At 42.8% G+C, this 21,906-nt stretch overlaps 1 protein-coding gene across 1 annotated transcript in view; it reads right to left on the bottom strand.

Annotated features, from left to right (window-relative positions):
* The window catches only part of Vps45 (vacuolar protein sorting 45 homolog), a 60,688-nt gene that overhangs the window by 18,694 nt on the left and 20,088 nt on the right, over nucleotides 1–21,906 (bottom strand). Inside the window, exons 11-14 of the mRNA XM_021157688.2 lie at nucleotides 16,493–16,651; nucleotides 15,611–15,718; nucleotides 13,819–13,940; nucleotides 2,885–3,016 (exon numbers count right to left, since the gene is read on the bottom strand). Coding sequence (XP_021013347.1) covers nucleotides 2,885–3,016; nucleotides 13,819–13,940; nucleotides 15,611–15,718; nucleotides 16,493–16,651 — 521 coding nt within the window. The remainder of the gene's footprint in view (nucleotides 1–2,884; nucleotides 3,017–13,818; nucleotides 13,941–15,610; nucleotides 15,719–16,492; nucleotides 16,652–21,906) is intronic.

Below are 21,906 nucleotides of genomic sequence, written 5' to 3'. Positions count from 1 at the left end.
GTGGTTCTGTGGGGTGGGGTGTAGTTCTGTGGGGTGGGGTGTGGTTCTGTGGGGTGGGGTGTGGTTCTGTGGGGTGGGGTGTGGTTCTGTGGGGTGGGGTATGGTTCTGTGGGTGGTTAGGGATAGAATGCTTGTAGCTTAGGACCTAAGAAGTTTAGTCTCTATATCTCTTTAGTCATTTATCTTCTTTTAACATCTTTTATTTTGTTTTTGATACAAGGTCTCACCCTGTAGCCCGTTTGGTTTGAACTTGCAGACCAGGTTGGCTATGAACTCAGACACTTGCCTGCCTCTGCTTCCCAAGTGCTGTGATTAAAGGAATGGACCACCATATCTGGCTGACAAATATCTTTTAAAATTAGGTAAAATCAATTTATGGCAACAGAAATCCCATAAGCAGTGATGGCCTAGGGGTGATAAGCAGGCACACAAGGGGCATTTTTGAGGACACTGTTTACAGAGGTGAATCAGTGTGACATTTCACTGAGATGACTCTTCTATATGTAATGGCATGTATGTGGTACTACAGAAAGATGTCTTTGTCCCCATTCTTGGCACAGAGCTCCTAAAACCCTGGCATTTCCTGAGTGCCCTTTGTTTTAATGAAGCTACTCTTGTGGGCTTCAGGATTCAGAAAACACCAAACCATGGTCAGAGCTTGGAACTTTTAGCCTGTGCCCTAACCTTTGAGAAAAGTGTCTGGAGTCGAAGTCACTAATGGCTAATGATTTATTCAGTCATATCCACATAATGGAACCCCGAGACCGTCATTAAATGAGAAAACATCTCTTAGGTTGGTGTGAAGCCTCCTCACTCTGTCCACTAAACCCTGCACTCTCTGCACTTCCTTCTTGATGTTTCCTGAGTCATGTCCCTCTTAACACATTAATAAATGTAGATGAAGTGGCTTCCTGGGTTCTGCACATGGTTCTAACACATTTCCAAACGTAGAGAACGAGTCGTGGCAATCCCAACTTGCAGCTGGTAAATCAGAAAGAAGGCTGGCATCTGAAGTGGGGCCCTCTTGGGGGGTCTACCGCTAACTCTAGGTAGATACAGCAGAATCAAGTGAACTGTTTAGCATCCAGTCAGTCAGCGTCCAGAGAAGCCAAAGCATGGGGCTGAAGTGGTACCAGGCACTTGGTGTCAGGAGGAAAAACCTATCTATATAACGTCTATAAAAGCTATAAATCTCCACCCCACAGTTTAAACCAAAATGAAATTCTGACAGATTGCTAAGATGCAAGTTTAAATGTGAGCCCTAAAAGTAATAGTAAAAATGTTAGCATTTATAAATTTGGTTGGGAAAGAACTTTTTCTAAGTATAACATCAAAGGCAGAAATCACTAGTAGCTTAACTAATAAAAAATTGAAAATAATAGCAACAACAATGCAGTTTTTATACTAGAACATAGAATAATATGTAGCAAAACCTCTGGGGCTAGAGAGACAGCCCAGCAGTTAAGAACATTTGTCCTTGTAGAGGCCCCAGGTTCGGTTCCCAAAACCCACAGGACAGCTCACAACCATTCTTACCCAGTTCCAGGGAATTCGGAGCCTTCCTCTGACTTCTTTGGGCACCAGGCACACACATACTAAGCATATTTAGAAACAAAGCATTCATTCACAAAAATTAAATAAATAAATATTAAAGAAGATCAAATAGTGGAAAAATTGTGAAATAGAAGATTAATGGTTAATATTCTTAGTTATATAGACATTTAAAAACAAGAAAAACAGAAGAATACCTTAATTATAAAGTGGGCAAGGACACTACCCAGCAAGTCACACACACTATAAACTTGTATGTGCTAGCACATTCTGGACACTGGCAAAGGGGCTAATTCACAAGAAGGGTTCAGGGAAGCTGGGGTTAAGCCCAGGCAGCCCTGCTGCTCCAAGGTCTGTCAGTGGACACTGATGATCTACTCGGCACTAACAATCTCTCAGTGCAGGGGCTGGGGGCTCTTCCTTCTCTGTATACTTTCTGAACTAAAAATTGAAACCCTTTACAAAAGCTGCACACTACTTCCATAATGAAGGTAAAATTATGTTTATAAATCACAATGGTATGTAATGAAAGAACATGGAAATCCTGTCACGTCTCCCAGTTACTCAAAGCCACATGTGTCGGTACAGACCCTCGGAGCAAACACTGAATCCAAGTGTACGACCTGCCTCTCTAGTCTAGGCGTCTCCCTACCCCTCACTGCCACGTTAACATTCCTAAAACAACAAGTTTGATCAGGAAAGTTTCCTGTAACTTTCCTGATCAAAAACTAGCCCCCCCCCCCCGGTTTTCCATACTTCTGGTGTTAAACTGTTTACTGTGCTACACAGAATCATGACAGTGGGCCCTGTGTGGAGCTGGCTCTACAGAGAGCATGTGGAGCCTCCCTTCGTGTACTCATGCCTCATATGTGAGGCTCTGCTTTTGTGTTTGCTCCTCATGAACACTTGCCAGTTCTCTCTCTCTCTCTCTCTCCCCCCCCCTCCCGCCCCTCTCCAGGGTCTTATTTCCTTGCTTCTGTTCTACAGTTCCTGATCCTAGCACTTGAGATGGACTCTTTGGCTTGCCTTTATATTCTTCTCCCTAAGTACATATTGAACATGGCTGATCAACAGAGACACCCAGGGCCACCCGTGGGCTTTGTCCATCTGTTTTCACAGTGTCTGCCTGTCTGGTTATCAGAGGCTCTTCTTCTCTGAGCATAGAACCCACAGCTTGCTAGCAATACACCATGGCTGTGCCTCAGACACTCAGACCCTCACCTCACGGTCTTGGAGCAGGTCTGCCGGTGCGAGAGCACACGCTTTACTGTGGTTTGGTTATTAATCTTTCCAAGTCACAGGGGAGGAGTGGAGGACCGAGGGGGCCTTTTACCTTTTCGTGTTGTGTATTGTTGTTCCTCCCAGAACGATCCTCACTCCAGGAGTGGTGCGGTTCAGGTTATAGACTGTCAGAGCCTCTTCATAGGTGGCTCCTCCAATAACAAACACGATGATATCCTGAGGCCTGTGATAATGAAGACAGAGACAGAATGTCACAGGCTAAGCCATGAAAGGGGGCTTTTAGCGACAAATAAAAGATTGTTATTATACACACAGTTTCAATTTCTAAGGTCCCCCACCCCGTTTTTGGTGAAGGAAGCAGAATCAAAGCAGAATAAAGGGTTTAAAAAAAGTTTTAATTATCTCAGATTGGCAGGAAACAGAAGGAAACGCTGAATAGTGATTTGCTTTCTGCTTATGAGCGGATGTCTTATTTCTGTGCTGGGGATTTCAGAATAGCACAATGGTGTTTGCTGGAACCAAATGCAAAAATATTCTTTTATATTCAAGAGGCTGAGAATGCTGTACAGCAACACGCTATCAATAAGGCAGTGATTTATGCTTGTATCATACATCTCCCTTCATATACAGCCCTGTGTCAAATGTTTTCTTATAGTGGTATTTGCTGTGGCCCCCGCCCAGGGGCTCCAAGCATTTTGCAGAATACTAGTATACTGTATGTCCCTATGCTGTGGGGCCAACATCACTAAATATGATGATTACATAAAAAAGAATGGCACATATAAGTTATCAGTATAATCCCATGTCTGCATTCTTTCATAATAAACAATTTGACACTGGTCTCTGACAAATCACCTTGGCCACTGGTCTCATCATGGTGGCAGGCACTATGTTGTTTCCTGTGTTTCTGTCTTATCAAAATGGCTTCATAATAAAGGAAAAGACACCTCCTATCAGCTCCTTCTGATAGGAGGTGGAACAAGGTCATGTTTTCAGTTATTCAAGTGTCTTCCTTTTCTTTCTTTTTTCTTTTTCTTTTTTTTTTTTGTGCCATCAGAAGAAGAGAAAATAAGCCAGACAAACAATTTTGTCACAACACATTTTTTAAAACGACATCAAACAGAACCATCAGTTTTGGAAATTGGGGCCCAAAAGTAAAATCAGAATAGACATACTTACATGCAGATTATGGGAAAACACAAGTACGCATTTCCTCTTTGTATTTCCATATATCTTTCTAAATTACCTTGAAGCAATTAAACCAAGACAGTGCTTGCTCTTATAGGACTTTATGGGGACAGAATCAGATATCATAGCCATTTGAGTAAGTTCAGATGGTCTCTGAACTGCAGCAACTCTTCAGTGGAGCACATGCACACTTGAGAAGATAAAGAGGTAGTTATTCTGCAATTTGCTAGTTAGAGGACCAATTATGACAGGTCTCTGGGAGCTGGGAGAAAAATCTTGTCTTTAAAACACTAAATGTACTTAAATTTTTTTACAAATTTATTTATATTTCTTTTATGTGCATGGATATTTTGTCTGCACAGATGTCTGTGCCCATGAGGCCAGAAAGGAAGTGTCGGATCCTCTGACTTACAGATGGTTGTGAGGTGCCACGTGGGTGCTGGCACTTGAACCCAGGTCCTCTGGAAGAGCAGCTAGTGCTTTTAGCTACTGTGTCATCTCTCCAGGCCCTAAATTTACATTTAAAATAAACTTCATTTAAAACTCCCACCACAGGCTGGGGATATCCTGGCATGTGCAGGGCCTGGAGTTCCATTCTTAATACCATAAAACAAAAACCATCCAGACAAACAATGTATCTAACCACAGTGCTCTAATAGTTACCTATTGTTACATACTCAAAACGATTTTATAAACTTTTATTTATAAGACACAGCTTTGAAGTTGTCTGTGGTGGTGCATGTGGGTCACACCTGCACTTCGGAGGCATAGGAATCTGGAGACTTGAGTTTAATCTGGTTATGTAGTGAGTTTCAGGCCAGCCAGGGCTCTATAGTGAGATGGTATAAAAAGATAAATAAGTCAGAGCCACGAAGATTAGGCCATTGTTGGGTAAAAGTGCCAATCACTAAGCGCCTAATGGCCTAAGTTTAATGCCTAGAACCTACATGGTAGGAGGGAGCACACTCCTGCAAGATGTCCTCTGACCCCATATATGTGCTCACACATACATGAATCAATAAGTGTAATTAAATGCCAATGAACCAGCCAAGCAATAACAGTTAAAGACATCCCAACTGTTCTGAAGTAGATAAAGGCAAGTACACAGCATGACACTCAAAACCTGCTGAAGACAGTTTCTTTTTTACTGTGGCTCTTTTGCTGTGTCATCCCTGTCCCCACCCCAACCCACCCCAGCACTCCTGTAGAGGTGGAACACTGTTGCTCATCTTGTGTGGCACTTTGAAACACAAACACAAAGCATCCTGTACACACTGTTCTGTTCTCACCCTTCTCTTTGATATACAGTACACTTAAATTTGTGTGTATTTGGAGGAGGGCACATATACTCATGTACACACCAAGTGTGTGTGGATGTCAAAGGATAACTTGTGGGAATTGGTTCTCTCCTTTCACTATGTGGGATCTTGGGAATTCAACTCAGGCCATCAGGTCTGGCAGCAGATTCCTTTACTGTCTGGCCAGCCTCCATATTATACGTTTAAAAACGTGGGAGAGGGAGCTGGAAAGATGGCCCGGGGGGCTAAGAGCAGTTGCTGCTTTTGTGGAAGACCATGGTTCAGTTCCCAGAACTCTCATGGTGGCTCACAATCATCGGCAACTCCAATTTCATATGATCCAGCATCCTCTCTGGCCCTGTGGGCACCAGACGCTCATGTGGTATATTTATACACAGGCAAACATGCATACATATAAACACATCAGATCGTTTTTTAAAAATTTTAAATTGGGCATGGTGGTGCATGCCTTTAATGCCAGCACTAGGGAGGTAGAGACAAGTGTTCCAGGCCAATCTAGTCCACATAGCAAGTTCTAGGCTAGTTAAGGCTCACAGTGAGCCCCTGTCATTTTTGTGAGAGGACTCTCCTAGCTGTTTTGCATATGCCATCACACCAGTAATCCAGCAGAGTGCCTGCTCCCCACGTCAGGACCATGCACTTAAAAGCTATTGATCCCTTTAAATGTGTTAGGTGACAAAGCAGTCTCATTGTAATTTATTATTTTGATCTGGTCATTCCATCTTGAGCTAATCTTAGGTAGTTTGGCTCTGGACTCCACTAAGTAACTTCTGTTGTCAGAGTTGAACCACGTCATTAACTCTAAATAACTGTCCTTTAGTCTCTGTCTTACTTGATCTGCTAGCAGCATTTGACAAGTTGATTACCTGCTTCTCCTGGATACACTCTCCATCCAGTTTCTAGGACATTCTGTTCTTGGCTTTCCCCTACTCTATTAGTGGCTATTTCCTCAGCTCCCCAGGTAGCTTTATTTCATCTCCCTAACCATTCACTAACGTGTTCAGAGTCTAGCCACTGAGCCACTCTGTAATCTACACACATCCTCTAGAGCTCCTTCAAAGGTGATGATTTAAATTGACATAATTAAAATTTTTAACTCCAGGAACATTAGCCACATGTAGGTAGTAGCTGCCCATTATGGTTTGAGGGTGTCCCCAAGGGTTGGCAGACACACTGAAATGTAGTCCCCATTGTGAGGTGTTAGGAGGAGAGCAGCTTACTCTGGCTACGGAGTTTAGAGGAGGGGCTCTCCGAGTGATTAGGACTAGCTAAGGTAATCAGGTGAAAGCCCTCAGGACTGGGGCCGATGCAAGAGGACACAGAACAGAGGACAGACACATCATATTCTCAGAAAATGAGTGGTTTTTTTACCCTAAGATTTCATGTGCCTCTACTCTGAGGTCCATCAAGCAGTTTGAGTTTGAATAAACAAATACTGATGGATTGCACTGATTATTAAAGACAGGACTTCCTGCCTTCCAGGGAATACAGTGACTAATGAGGGAAGTCAGATCCGAATACTTGTATTCTGAGTTCCTGATCTGGTCAATCAGAAAAGATGCCAGGCAGGTAAAGAAAGCATGCTGGAAACAGTGCTGGTGTCTGTAGCTGCCCTCTGATGTAGGCTATGCAAACTGTAAACACAGCACCTAGCTGTGGGGCTGGACAGACGGCTCAGCAGTTAAAAGTGCTTGCTGCACAGTCACGAGGACCAGAGTCTGGATCTCAGCACACACATAACAATCTGGGTGCCTAATCCATGCATTGTAACCTCAGTTCTGAAACAGGTTGAGACAGGAGGAGCCCTAGGTTCAAGAGAGATCCTGTCTCAAAAGGACAGGCAGACAATAACAGAAGAGGAACCCACCATGCCTTTCTGGCCTCTACATGTATGCACAGGTGTACCTGGACACACATGTGCAATACACTCAAGACACATGCATGCACACACAAACCTTTAAAACAAATAAAACAGTAATTTAAAAAGCCTAGGTAAAGAGATAGGGGTCTTAGAATTTGATTCACTTATATACCTAACAAAGATGACTATGTCATATTTGACTGTGACATGATTAATACAAGTTTTTCTGAGTCTCCTGACATTGATTCAATCTTTTTAAAGATTTATTTTCTGGTATATGTATAAATGTTTTGCCCGTAAGTATGTGTACCACATCTGTGCCTGGTGCTGGTGAAGTTGGAAGAAAGCTTCAGATGATCTGGAACTTGAGTTATGGATGGTTATGAGCCACCATGTGGGGGCTGAGAATCAGATCTGTGTTCTCTGTAAGAGCAACACATGCTTTTAACCCCTGAGCCATTTCTCCACTTCTAAAAGATTTATGTATATGAGTGTTTGCCTGCATGCTCTCTGTGCACCATGTGCATACCTGGTACATATGGAGGCCAAAAGAAGTCATCAGATCCTCTGACTGGAGTTACAGACACTTATGAGGTGCAATGTGGGTGCTGGGAATTGAACCTGGGTCCTCTGCATGAACAATTATTCTTAACTGCTGAGCCATCTCTTCAGGGCCTGAAAAAACTAGGTGTGGTGACCCACACTTAAAATCTAAGCACTTGTGAGTCTGGGGCAGGAGGATTGCTGAGATCTGGAGGCTAGCCTGAGCTACAGAGTGAGACCTTGTCTCAAATAGAAAACAAACAATTTAAAAATCTCATAACATTTTCCTTTCTATTCTTTTATTCAATGAATTTTAAAAGATGTTCCTATGAGACCAGTGGTAAAATACATAGAAAATCTTTTTTTACATGATGAAATACACAGTTCAATTCTATGTGCATCTTTTTGTGCACTGTAATTCACCATAGCAACCCAATTAAGCAGTCAGAAAATGTTAGAAAACAGCAGCCAGTCCATGTTGTCTCCTGCTACACCAAGGCATCTGAAGAGCCTAACTTATGTCTTATTTTGTTGGAAAAATAAAAAGTCAAATATAGTATTTCTAGAAATTATTTCTGTATATGAGCTAGTCAGGAAAAACTTTCAAATGTAGCCCTTAACCTACTTTGTGGATTACTACACTTCTGCCTAAAGTTTACATTTTTGATAGTAAAGTTCTTTTGATTTTTTTTTTTTTCTGCAGGGAAGAAAGGCTTTTATAGGAACAAAAGCAGTGATTGCAACAAGAGTCTATGAGATGTGTGCATATCAGAAATAAGCAGTGATTGTGGGGGAAGACTAGTCAGAATGCAGGATGAATAATTCCACCTGAAGGATGAAGACTACCATCCTTTATGTCCTTACTCACAGACAGTGCGCACAAACTATACAGCTAAAGATAAAGATACAAGTGCTCTGGCTTTGCACATCTGCATGACTGCCACAGTCCTGTGATGCTTCTTAATCCTGCAGCACTGTGCATGCAGGTGCTGGGGAAGGCCAGTTGTGTCGAGCACCTTGATAAAGCCGATCTATGTTCTAGCAACAGACCTGAGTCATTATAAAGATGACCCAAATTAACATCTTCTCAATGTGATGGACCAGGGCCAAAAACTGGCCAGACAATAGTGGGGCTAAGCAGGAGTAGAGCCAGAATTCATATTCAGTGAATGATAACCTATAAAAAGTTAAATTATCTACTAAATTTATTCTTATGTTTGAATTTTGGCATATTTACTCCTATTTGCATAATTTAATGGCTATTGAAGTCTTACTCTTTGCAAAGTACTGTTGGATAATGTGAAAAGCTTAAAGACTAATTAATTCTTACTTAAATATGACAATAGATAATACAATAACTAATGAGAAGGCTAGGCATGAATATATTGAGCCACTATCTCAATATACAGAGGCAGTAATTAAGCAGTTTCCCACACCTTGTTTCATAAATCATGCTATATACACATACGTATTATATACATGCTTGTATATATGTAGAGTTAAGATACACTTAGATATAGTTATATTTATGCTTATGTATTTTTTCCACAAAATGGGGACTGACACCATCTTGGTTTTCTATGACTGCATCTTAGATAGTTTTGCATAAGCTCCAGAAGGAATCGTGCCATTGTCTGTGAGTGTGCCTGAGGTTGTGTGTAGCGTGTGGATGTAGGTGCTGGGGAAGCCAGTTGTGCCAGGCACCTTGGAACTGGAGTTACAGACAGTTGCGAGTTACCTTAAGTAGATGATGGGAACCAAACCTGAGTCCTCTACAAAGGGAATAAACAAGTGCTCTTAACCACTGCTCCACCTCTTCAGCTCTGAGACCTTTTATAGTTATAGCCTTAGTATACACCTTTAACCTCAAACAGTGAAGGTAAAGTTAGGTTCTAGAAGGAAGCACCCATGTTTAAAAGTGATGTCTAGTTGAGAGGCAGACAAAGTGACGAATCAGAGAAAGATCTGACAGAATAGGGTGTGCCCAACTCTCAGAAGAACAGGGAGGAGAGAGGCAGCATAAGAGGGGGCAGTGCAGAAGACTAGATGTGCTCTGCCTCGTCTTACTCCACAGCTTCTAGTTTTTCTTCTATTGTTTTGGTTCCTGTTCTTACTGCTGGCTTAGCCTCTACTCAGTGTTGGATTCTGCGCAATCTTTTATTTCCTCCTTCAGTGGTCCTGTCTGGTCTATAACATCTGGCTCATCAACTCCCAACTTAATACAGAATATTTTTGAAATAAGGTCCTACTATAGGATCTTGGCAAGCCTTTAACTTTCTGTCTCAGGCTCTTCAATGCTGCGATTGCAGAGGTGGGGCACCACACATAGGCACCTCTTAACTTCTCAAAACCCGAGTGTTTTCTTTTACTTCTGCTACTCTTGCTCTCTCTATCCATGTGCCTTCTCGAATAGACTGATTTTTCTCCCTCACCTTCGAGTCATCTTGTTTACTCCTTACATGGACCATAAGCAACCTCCTCCAGGGGGCTCCTTGCTTGTTGTTCTCCATTAGCAATGCAGTGTCTCACAGTTATCATTTAAAACACAGTTTGGGGCTGGGTGTGACACAGTCTTTAATCTCAACACTAGGCAGAAGCTGGCAGAGATCCACTGTGAGTCTGAGGCCAGCCTGGTCTATATAGCAAGTTACAGACCAGCCAGGGCTATAAAGTGAGACTAGCTTAAAAAAAAAAGTAGCTGTAGTTTGGCTCAGTGTATTATTATTGACTTCTTATATTTATAAAACCAAAAAGAAAGGAAAGAAAAGCCAACCTTACCAGAGCCTACAGGATCCATGTGACCCAGTCCCCATCTATCTGTTCATCTGTCCCCACAACACGGCCCCACTGTGTACTTCTTCCTGGCTCACAGGCAAGTTCTCCATTCTTAAGCCCTGCACTCTGGTGTCCCCTGCTTGAGGTACCTTTCTTCTAATCATTACATGATTCCTAAATTTAGGATCCATTTTAAATACCACACCCTCAGAGAGGTTCTGTCTAACTGAAGTGGCCTCCCCTGGCCCCACGGTGACTGCAGTGTGACTCTCTTCTACCACACTTTTGTTTGCTTCTTCATTCTAAAAGGGCAAGTCCCATGTCTTTCCTGCCACTGCTACAGCCCTAGTGCCTACAGCAATTCTTAACATTCCGAAAGCATTTAATAAACATCTGTTGCATCACAGAATAAATTAGCTGCACACATGTTTAGACCGCAGTGACAGTGCAGGCAGACAGCACCGGCTGGTGAGGATTTGGGGGAGCATCACTTTCATCTTTGTTTGGCAATGACTCATAAGATGGAGGGCTTGCCGATGTGCACTGTACACTTATCGGGCCCATGGCTTCCTTTTATCAATAAGTAGCTATTTTTTTCATTCAGCAATTCTTTAATTTTTTAAAGCTAAACATTTTTTTAATGTATGTGTCTCTATAAGCATATAATATGCATGTGTGGGACCCCAGAGACGTCAGAAGAAAGCATGGGCTCCCTGGAGTTGGAGCTGGAAATGGTTGTGAGCTGAGCAGGCTTCGGTCCTCTAGAAGAACAGCACGTGATCTTACCTGCATCCAGCAGGTCCCTTATGACATCTACAAACACATCAATGCCTTAGCAAACCAACTGCAAGCCTCAAGAGCAAGGTTTTTCCAGAGGCAGGAGAATTTCTGAGTTCGAGGCCAGCCTGGTCTACAGAGTGAGTTCCAAGACAGCCAGAGCTACACAGAAAAACTCTGTCTCAAAAAAAAAAAAAAAAAAAAAAGGTTTTTCAAAAGAATTCTCAAATAGAGTAATTTGAACTGCTTTTTATTTTTCTTGTCAGTTGACATCTCTTGATCTAAATGCATGGTCTTTAGACATTTTATTGGAGTGACTGGACTGTAGTTCCACAATTTAATACCAGATGTTCAGCCATAGCATCTGGTGTTAACCTTGGATTTAAAAAAAAAAAATCTGGACAAAATAGCAGTTTTCTTTTCTTTTCTTTTTTTCTTTTTCTTTTTTTTTTTTTTTTAACAAGACAGGATTTCTCTGTGTAGCCCTGGCTGTCCTGGAACTCACTCTGTAGACCAGGCTGGCCTTGAACTCAGAAATCCGCCTGCCTCTGCCTCCCAACTGCTGGGATCAAAGGCGTGCACCACCACTGCCCAACTGCAGTTTTCTTTTTAAGGGACTCATTAAAAAAAAAAAAAAAATCACACACTGTACAAGAGTCGCTTACCTATAAATCTCCTAACATTTTCTGAATTTCATTATATCTATACAATAAACTGCTAATGCTATTAGATAATTACTGGGTGAAATAATAGGTGATTTATAATCAATAGTAACATTCTCATATTCAATTACCCAACTGATACCAACTGTATATGTTGGGCCCTTTATATAATGTAATCTTAAAAAACTATAAGACTATAATTCTTAACTAGGTAGAATTTGCATATATTTAAATTTAAGGTTGGCTTAAGTAACCTGATCTGGACAAGTTGTTTTCATTAAAATTAACTAACCTCTAGATTAGTTTTAACTAAAGAAAGTCAACCTTTTCTCCTGGAACACAAATGGCCTTTGCTAATCAGGTCTCTCAGCTGGTGGGCTGGCCACACTTGGCCAAGTCCAATCCTACACAGACCAGTAATAACCTGTTCTGGCTGGCAGTCAGAGAGCAAATCTATTTTGGGCATTAATGTTGGAAACGCCAAAAGACAGATGCCATAGAACACATAAGGAAACTGATATGCTGCTAAAATACAGAATATAGGGGAGGATCTGGGCCCCTCCACAACACCTGCTTCTTTAACCCAAAGCAAGTAAATGATTCAGGACTAGCAGGGGAGCGCATATGTAAGGCGGACACATGCAACACCAAAAGACTCTTCCGCCTGAGATGGCCAAGGGGGCAGCGGTCAGCATCTCAGTGTGACGAGGAGCAGGGCTTGACACCCGCTTCTCAGAGACTGTCACCAAGTATCGTTACATTCGTGTGTGTGTGTGTGTGTGTGTGTGTGTGTGTATGTGTGTGTGAGAGAGAGAGAGAGAGAGCACCCGAACCGTGGAGTGTATGTAGGTCAGAGAACAACTTCAGGACTCGGTTCCTTCACCATGGAGATCCTGGAGCTGGAGCTCAGGCCGCTAGGCTTGGCGGTAAGCACGTTACCTGCTGAGCATCTTTGCTGCCTCCTCTAGTTTTTGTCTTTTTTTTTTAATTTATTTTTATTGTTATATAACAAATTACCAGAAAGTTGGTAGAATAATAAGACTGCATATTTATATGCTAGAAATAAAGAAATCTTCAGAGTTTGGAGAAAATTTTTGTTAACTCTTCTCAGAAAGGACATAAATTTAAATCTTCATTTAGTAAATGATTAGTCTTGAGTCTGGTGGAAGGCAAAGTCTTACACAGGTTGTTACAGTCTCAAAAACCTGCTTTTTGGGGTGCATGCCTGTGCTGTGTGTTCTCAACAGTGGACATAGGAATAGGAATATTTCAATCAGACTAAGTATGAACTTCAATTCTTTTGAGTGTGGAGAATAACCCTGAGCCCAAGCCTGGAGGCAGGCAGAATGCCCGAGTTATTTCTCAGCTCCTTCCCCTTAAAGCCCTCTTCCCCCCACATGTTTAAAAACTGAAACAGGGTCTAAGTCATCCAGGCTTTTGGCCTTGAACTCACTCTCTAGCCTCAGCAGGCCTTGAATTTGCCATCCTACTGTTTCAGTTGCTGCACTACCTAGGAGTCCAGCCTGCAATGCCAGACCAAGCTTGAACTCTGATAATTAAGACTGGCCAGTCTGTAACACGTAGACACACAGTCTGTAGATCTGAAGTTTCTGTAGGTCCCAAGGCCATGCATAGATTAGATCTCAGTTCACTGCTCACAGATTTACCAACTGGGAATCAAGCTAAGTCCAGGACCCCATCTTAAGCATAAGTCAGTTGGCAGAATTCAGATGTTTTTACAATCACAGGACTTCGGAACCCAGCTCTTAGTAGTGCCCACTGTCCCTCCCTACATGGCAGGTTGTTTCTCTAAGGCCAAGATCTGGATGTCTTGGGTACTTCCAGTTTCTCTGGCTTGTTCTGTGACCCTAGTTTTTATTTCTAATCTTTGTTACCTTACCTGTCTCTGAGTGTGCTGGGGCCTAAATAAGGATAGAGGTTTTCCTTAAGCCTTCCTTTGATGAGATGATCCAGGGTCTCATGCAGGAAAGGCTGGTGCTGTGTATACACATTTTCCACTCCCTAAAATATGGAAATGGTTCTCATGTTATTTGGGGAAGCTAGCAATATGACAGTAATGATACATCAGAAAAGGAACATATACTCAATGGAAGCCTTATGGGATAGAATCAAACTCGAACTGGATAGAAATCAAACAGAACCAAACAGGACATTTGTGTCTGTGTGTAAGTAAAGGTGCGTATGTGTGTGCATGCACATGGATGTCAGAGGTCAGCACTGGGTGTTCTCCTCAGTGCCTCTTCACCATAATCTCCAAGACAGGCTCTATTCTTGAACCCAGAGCTCTCAGATTTGGTTAGACTGGCTGGCCAGAGAGCTTGAGGGGGTCCCCTCCCCCTTCTATGCACACACTTCAGCACTGTGGGGTACAGTTGCACACCACTGTATTTAACTTTTATGTATTTGCTAGGGATCTAAACTCCAGTTTGAGCAGCAATCACTTCACCGAGTGAACCATCTCCCCAGTCTAGAACTTTAGCATATGTAAAACTTATTTTAATTAGACAGAATTGTTCCAATCTTACAAAAGTACTAATTTTTTTTAAAGTACTAAATTAAGGCTAGTTATTTTCAATATGGTTTCAATAAACTTTTCAAGGAATTTAAAAATCTGGAATCTTTTATCTTGTCTGAATCTCATTCTTTGTGAAACAAAAAGAAAGGCCTGTAGAGGAGTTGGTAAGCCATATGGTAGAAGAGCACCAGGGAACTCACGGAAAGCTAAGAACAGGCCAGGGGCCAGAGAAGCGGCGCCGCTGGTACAGTGCCCCCCACCCCACGAACACGGGGGCCATCAGAAAAGCTTCCTACGAAGTAAAAAGATGGCCTACGAGAGCCCCGTGAAGGCACTGTCAGCCTGGCAGACTCTAGAATTACCTGGTCCATGGACTTCTAGGCATGCCTGTAAGGAATTGCCTTGATTATGTTAACTCACATGGAAAGACCATCTTAACTGTGGGCAAGACTTCACTAGTAAGTGGAGAAAGTGAGCCACACTTATTGTTGTCTTCTGTCTGTGTGACTGACTTCCCAACAACAGACGGCTGTGCTTTCTCTTGAATTTCCTTCAAAGAGAAGCTTGTGGGCTCGAGGTGCAGCTCAGTTGGCAGACTGTTTGTTTATCATGCATAGACCCTTGAATTCTGTTCCCAGCACAGCATAAACTTGCTGTAGTGGTGTATACCCAGAACTTGGGAGCTGGAGGATTACAAATTCAAGGTCATCCTTGAGTTTGAAACCAGCCTGCCCTACATGAGACTCCTCAAAAACAAAACCAACTAACCAACCAAAAAACAGAAAAACCACAAACCACCAACATACACACACACACACACACACACACACACACACACACACACACACAGAGAGAGAGAGAGAGAGAGAGAGAGAGAGAGAGAGAGAGAGAGAGAGAGAGCAAGCACTAGCTTAATACAGTTTAAATTACAAACACGGGAAAAAGAGCTGTGACTGGCAGAACTGTCCACACTTCCTGGAAGTGACCCATTACTCCATCACTCCCGCTCAGCTCCCTGGCCCAGTGCAGGCACACTGAAGCACAGAGGCAGCATTTCAAGCGATTGTCCTTTGTGGATTCACTGGGTGGACATAGCTCTACAATTCAGAATATACTGTTAGAATCATATCAGGTCACACTCAGACTAAAGCTATACCTTCAGTCCTTTGAGAAACTGTTTGGTAATAGCCACAGCATCTTTGGGGCTGAAGAGGTCACTTCCTCTAACCCGTTTACCACCATATTCAACAACTGCAGACACAAGCTATAAAAGAAAAAAAGAAGAAACAACTTTTTATTGCTTAGGTATCAGGAAGCTCATTTCATAAAAAATAACTTTATCAGGGCAATGAAGACACGAGAGGATGGAACTTGCACCTTGTAAATAAACAGTATATGATGTATTTTGTGTTGGGGCTGAGACTATAACAGACTTGGCTTCTGGGGTTTGGGCTTACTGTATAAATTTGGAATTGGGTTTTGTGCTATGCTGTGAGTGAGTGTTCTCTGAGCCAAGCAACTGCCATTCGGGAGCTGAGCTGTGCCCTTGCTAAAGACTCCTCTCTGCGGGCCTCTGTGACTGCGTGTGCCCCACCCACCAGATTATCCAGCTGCTCCTCACCACCTGTTGTATGCAACTCTGCCTTAATGGCATATGGCTTCAGGAAGGGGACACAGGAGGGGGAAACTATAGAGAAGGGGAACGCTATCTCTGCAGGATTGGGGGGGCACTCATCCCTGCTGGGTAAAGGCTTTCCCAGGGGGAGGAACACCTACACCCCTCACCTGTGCTTTGTCAGGAACTCCCAATAAACTGGCAGAACCATGACTGGTTTTGTTGTTGGGATCATAGGAGGGAGTAGACATTGCCTAAATCTCCCCCATGGAAAGAATTTTAGCAACAGAGTAAGTACATGGCAGTAATTGTAGCATCTGGGAGGCGGAGTCAGGAGGACCTAAGGGTGAGGTTTCCCTAGGGCTGCAGAGTGAGACCATCTCTAGTACAATAAAATACACATAAGCACACACATCAGGTTACCTTCCGATACTTCTCAGCAACACCTTTACTCCTGAGGTCCACTATGAGTCCTGGCAGGCTGTTGCTGCTGTGGCGCTCGTAATGTAGAGCATAAAGCATCACCAGGCGAACTGCATCAAATTCTGTGACTTTCGGATTCTGCAGGAGTCTCTTCACATTCTGAAGAAAGACAGAACCAATGTTAGTGCTTTCACTTGAATGGCCTCCTGTGTAAGAGTGGTAGAGACACAGCTCGGCGGACACACATGCCATCATGTTTCAACTACAGAACGGCAATTGCTTCTTATTCAGTGGAAGGACTAAATAATTCCCCATGCAATAGCTGTAGGAAAGATGGAGTCAGCCACCGTTTCTCTTGCCTTTCCCAAGTCATCTCCTTGGTGGCATAAGGAGTGCAGACAACTTCAACTTCAGTCAGTACAGTGCACAGAAATGTCCAGTTTCTGGTTAAAGACGTCTTTCTTTTAGTGTTGCTCATCCCATTGTATCCAAATAGACATGAGCTGGCATAGTTACACAGGCCGGATTTAATCCCCAAGAAACACCAGAGGTCACAACACATCTCAAGATGGCTGAGAGAAACAAGTGTATGTGACAGCATGCAATCTCTAAAAGGGAGAACTTCCGATCTAAGAGGCAGATGCTGGAAGAAAGGAACAGGCCAAGTCATGCCTGGACTCTCTCAGCCTCACATTAAGGGCCTTCTTTCATGGCACATATATTTTATTATTTATTATATTAAATAATATAATAATTATTATGTCCTGTATTTATTATATAGCAGAGCACATAACTTAATTTAAGCAAGAACACATTTTAGGCCCCGGAAGGCACCACACCAGGCACTGTTGGGAGAACGCTGATGTCTGAGTCAACCTCTGTCTTCACTGAGGGATGTCTTCACACCCTATTGAGGCATGAAGCATGTTGTTTCAAAGTACTTTAGATTTGTAAGACTGAGAGACATGTGAGCACGTATCGGCTAACACAGAAGACATTGGCTCATACGTCAAATTTCAGGCTTCCGCAGGATTAAAGAGGACACAGTGCCAACACATCCACAAAAGAAGAGGCAGAAGTCCTACAGAGAGGTTTTCTGCAAGAAGTCTACAGCTTTCTACCTTAGGAGCTGGCCCGCTTCCCACCATGCTAAGCGCCTGGGGAAGGGCAAGGGCAAATTTGGAGGATGCAAAGATATTTCATTGCAATCAAACAAAAACAAAACAAAACAAAATACAAAACCCCAAACTGACTGAGGAAGACAGCCTTAACTGCTATCTTCAGTTTTGAAAAAATTATCTCTGTAAAACACAAACATTTTTAAGATGTTAGAGCCTAAAGGAAACATGACCTCCAAGCTTCAGGCTCCCAAAAGTTGAAAGGTCACTCACTGTAAGTGGTGGGAGGAGCAGGGGCAGAAGAAGAGAAAGTACATTTGGTGCAGAGGAGTCAGGGAAGCCTTCACAAAGAGGCTGAGGCAGGGCTGCTATTAGTAGGGACTTGAGAGCCACAGGGAGAAGTGGGACAGAGTTGCAAGACACCTAAAGGCACTGGTCCTGGGCAGAAGAGTTAGGACCTGCAGAGTGACCTTCTCTAAGACCTTCTCACACCCCGAGGCAGCATGAGCCCGAGAACCTGCTCTCCAGCACCTCTCAGCAGCCATGTCCAATGTGCAGACTTCCTCTCTACACGGGCACAGGGACTAGGATTACACAGGGGAAGCTCTTCTAGAAAGTTCTCTGAGAGGGATCACCACTGCTGTTATCCTGAATTAATGTTCATCATCATCCTTAAGGGATCAGAAAGGGAGAGAAAATTCACTTAGATATCACATTCATAAGAATTTCCAGCCGGGTGTGGTGGCGCACACCTTTAATTCCAGCACTTGGGAGGCAGAGGCAGGCGGATTTCTGAGTTCGAGGCCAGCCTGGTCTACAGCCTGGGTTCCAGGACAGCCAGGGCTATATAGAGAAACCCTGTCTCGAAAAACAAAAAACAACAACAAAAGAATTTCCTTAATTTTTTTCTTTTGTAGTAACTTTTCTACAGAATAGCCACAGAATACAGCCCTCTGAGGACATCTGTTAAAATGGTCTAATATTTTCTATCACAATGAAAAGGCATTTTAGGGCATACATTATTAGATATATACGTGTATGTGAGCTCTCTCTCCCTCTCTTCCCTCTTTCTTTCTCTCTGTTCATACTCCCCCTGTTCCTTCTCAACCAACTTGGAAAGCTTAAAACATTGTGAATCTCTGCTGCCACTCCTCTACAGACACAATGTCTGATTTCCTACCCTTGAAGTCACCCCCCTTTCAACTTTAGTCTCCTAATTTCTGGCTATGCCACCATTATACATAAATCTGAAGTACCTACATGACTGTGGGTGGACATTAGTGTGGAAACAGACCATTTCCATTAGTATAGCACTATATTCATTAGTATGGAAACAGGTTGTTTGCAGTGATGGGTTGAGCCCTTCCTGTCCACTTCCTTTCTAACTACCTCCCCTTGTGCCTTGAGTCTTGTCATTTTCTTCCTGAAGCTCTCACACTGGCATTAAACTTCCTGGCTGGACTTTGCTGTCCCTTCATGACCATGGCTCAGACCCTCCTTACACTGCTTCCTAACTCTGCCTCCTCTGACTTGCTAGGCAGCTGTTTTCTTAGGAAAAGAAATATGTAGTTTCAAGCTGAGCTCCTGCTTCTTTTTCAGCTATGCCATCGTTGGGAAAGCTGGGCATTTTGTTTGCCCTGATCCCATGTTACCCTGTGACTCCATTTTGAACTACTGCCCTTGAGGTACTTGGCTTGTCCATTTGACTAATGGTGGCATAAGTTTCATGGAGATCTAACCGGGGTATGAACCAGAAAAGAGGAGAAAGAGTTAGAGGGGTGTCTTAATGGTGTACTTATTTGTTAGAAGCATAACGGATTTATGTGGTGAATATTTGATTTTCCTTTCTCACTATGATTCTCAAGTCTTGCCACTATGAAGAGAGGAAAAGAACCACATACCAATGGACGAATGGGGAGCAAACCAGAGAACTACTGTGTATTTAGGGGTCAGGATTAGAGAGATGGAGGCAGATGGATCTCTGTAAGTTCAAGGTCAGCCTGGGCTGCACAGTGACTTTTGACTAAAAGGGGAGGTGGGGAGTTAGTACTATGTCAGTGATATGGCTCAGGGGATAAACATGCTTGCCTCCAAGCTGACAATCTAAATTTGATCTCTAGAACCCACAAGGTAGAAGGAGAGAACCCAGTCCCACAGATTTTTCTCTGACACCCCCACCCCCACAACATACACAGAGTAAATAAGTAAAGATGGGTTATTAAAAACAAAGTGACAGAGAACAAAAACTCTTTGTATTTTGATCTTCCACAGGCACAATCCAGAAACAGGTAAGGCAAAGCAAACACTATTTTTGGAGGTTAAGTTTCAAAAAGAAGTTAACATGCCCTTTAAACCAAGGAGAAAGCAGCTCTCTTCTGACATCTTGAGCATTTTCTATGTTTAAGACTGATAGACTGTCAGCCTATTACTCTGTTTTCTTCTATCAGAACTTTGATAAAGCAGTAAAATTTCCTTATGTCATAAAAACATCCAGTTACGGATGGTACAAGTGACAGATGAACTCGGTGGCTCATGGGTACCTCCTTTCCCTGGTTTAGTTGCCTCTCTGGAGTCATTCCCTTGCTGTACAACAGGCAGTGGATAACAATGTAACCAACAGACTAGGACAGCAAGACAGAGCTGTTGTGATAACACCACTCTCACCTGGCAGCCCAGGATCAAGTGATGGAGTGCTTGGGCATGGACAGGGAAAATGGAAGAAAGCGGCTAGGGTCTGACTCACTACTGTGGGTAATATGCCCATCAGGGGTCAGGTCTCGTGCAGCCCAGGCAGGCCTCAAACTCACTCTGTAGCTGAAGATGCTCTTGACCGCCTGATCCCCCTGCCTCCATCTCTCAGGTGCTTGGATTGCAGGCAAGGGCCATCAAGCATGGCGGCACGGCTGCACAGGATGGTCCGATCTCATAATCCAGCACCTTCAAGGCTGAGAAAGGAGGACTGCCACAAACTAAAGACCAGTCTGGACTGTTGAGTGACAACTTGTCTCAAAAAAACAAGAACAAAAACACCTCAAAAACAAAAACCAACCAACAAACAAAAACCCAAACATGGGCCAATGAGATGGCTTAGTAGGTAAAGGTGATTGCTACCATGTCTGATGACCTGAGTTCAATTCCCAGGACCTATATGATGGAAGGAGAACAAACTCCCACTGACTTCCACATGTATCATGGCATGTGCACACATGCACACAATAAATAAATGTAAAAACATAAAAACAAGCAAAAATGAAAGAAAAAACAAGTATTATTACGTATTAACAGCACATACTGGTGATAGTCACCATAGGTAATAATACTAGTATTTTCTCTCATTTTAGAGACAAAGTACTGGTGTTTAGAGCAGGTAACAACCATTTCCAAATTCAAGTCACTAAAGGCTCAAGTTCTCCGAGGCTCCAGACAGGACACTTCCTCTTCACTTCCCTATACGCCACTAACAGTGTGATTGGAGGTTTTGTCCAAAGTCAGGGAACAGCTGTAAACAGGCCAGCTCCTTCTTCCAGATGAAGAGAATGCTGTAATAACACAGGGCAGGCGGGGACTGCTTTCTTTCTGAAGATATTTCTCTTCAGATACAACATGTAGATCTTCATCCCTGACCCAACCACTCCCTTCTGAGTCATGCGTGTGCTCAGTGACAGCACACTACCCTTTGTTTCTAATGAAATGCTTCCTAAGTCAAATTCCCGGTAGTTTGTATATAATTGGTTAGAAGTGGAAGGGATTTATACTTAACTTTTAAATGGGATATATGAGCTTTTGTTCTTGCCATGGTACACTTACTATTCAGTAAAGCAAATTCTATTTCTGTTCAGAACCTTAGCTCATTGCTTCATGGCACATTCTAGCTAATATCGAGTCATCTAGGGGTCAGGCCCCTGGCATCCACTCATTATCAAACAACAGTTCCCTTTATGGACTATTTAAATCACATTGCAAAGAAATCCTTTGTGATCAGGAAAGCCCAATCTATCGCTGACTGTAAAACGTTAAAACCCTACACAAGAAATCTTAAAAATATAGGTTCCAAAATAATGATCAGATCATAGTTAGAGTTCTTTTCCATTTGTTTGTTTTTGAGACAAGGTCTCATCCTTAGCCCAGGCTGGCCTCAAACTCATGGCAATCCCTTTGCCTTATATTCCTGAGTACTGGGATCACAGCTTACAGCCATGCCTAGGCTAGAGTTCACAGTTTTTTAAAGTGTGCATTATCTTTTTCTTTTAAACAGTAGCAAAACTAAAGCTTCATGTAAAAAGGATTGCAATAACT

The sequence above is a fragment of the Mus caroli genome, unplaced genomic scaffold (genome assembly GCF_978045245.1).
Source record: "Mus caroli unplaced genomic scaffold, Mus_caroli_1 scaffold_3, whole genome shotgun sequence".
Classification (NCBI taxonomy): Eukaryota; Metazoa; Chordata; class Mammalia; order Rodentia; family Muridae; genus Mus; species Mus caroli.
This window is presented reverse-complemented; position numbering and strand designations above follow the sequence as displayed.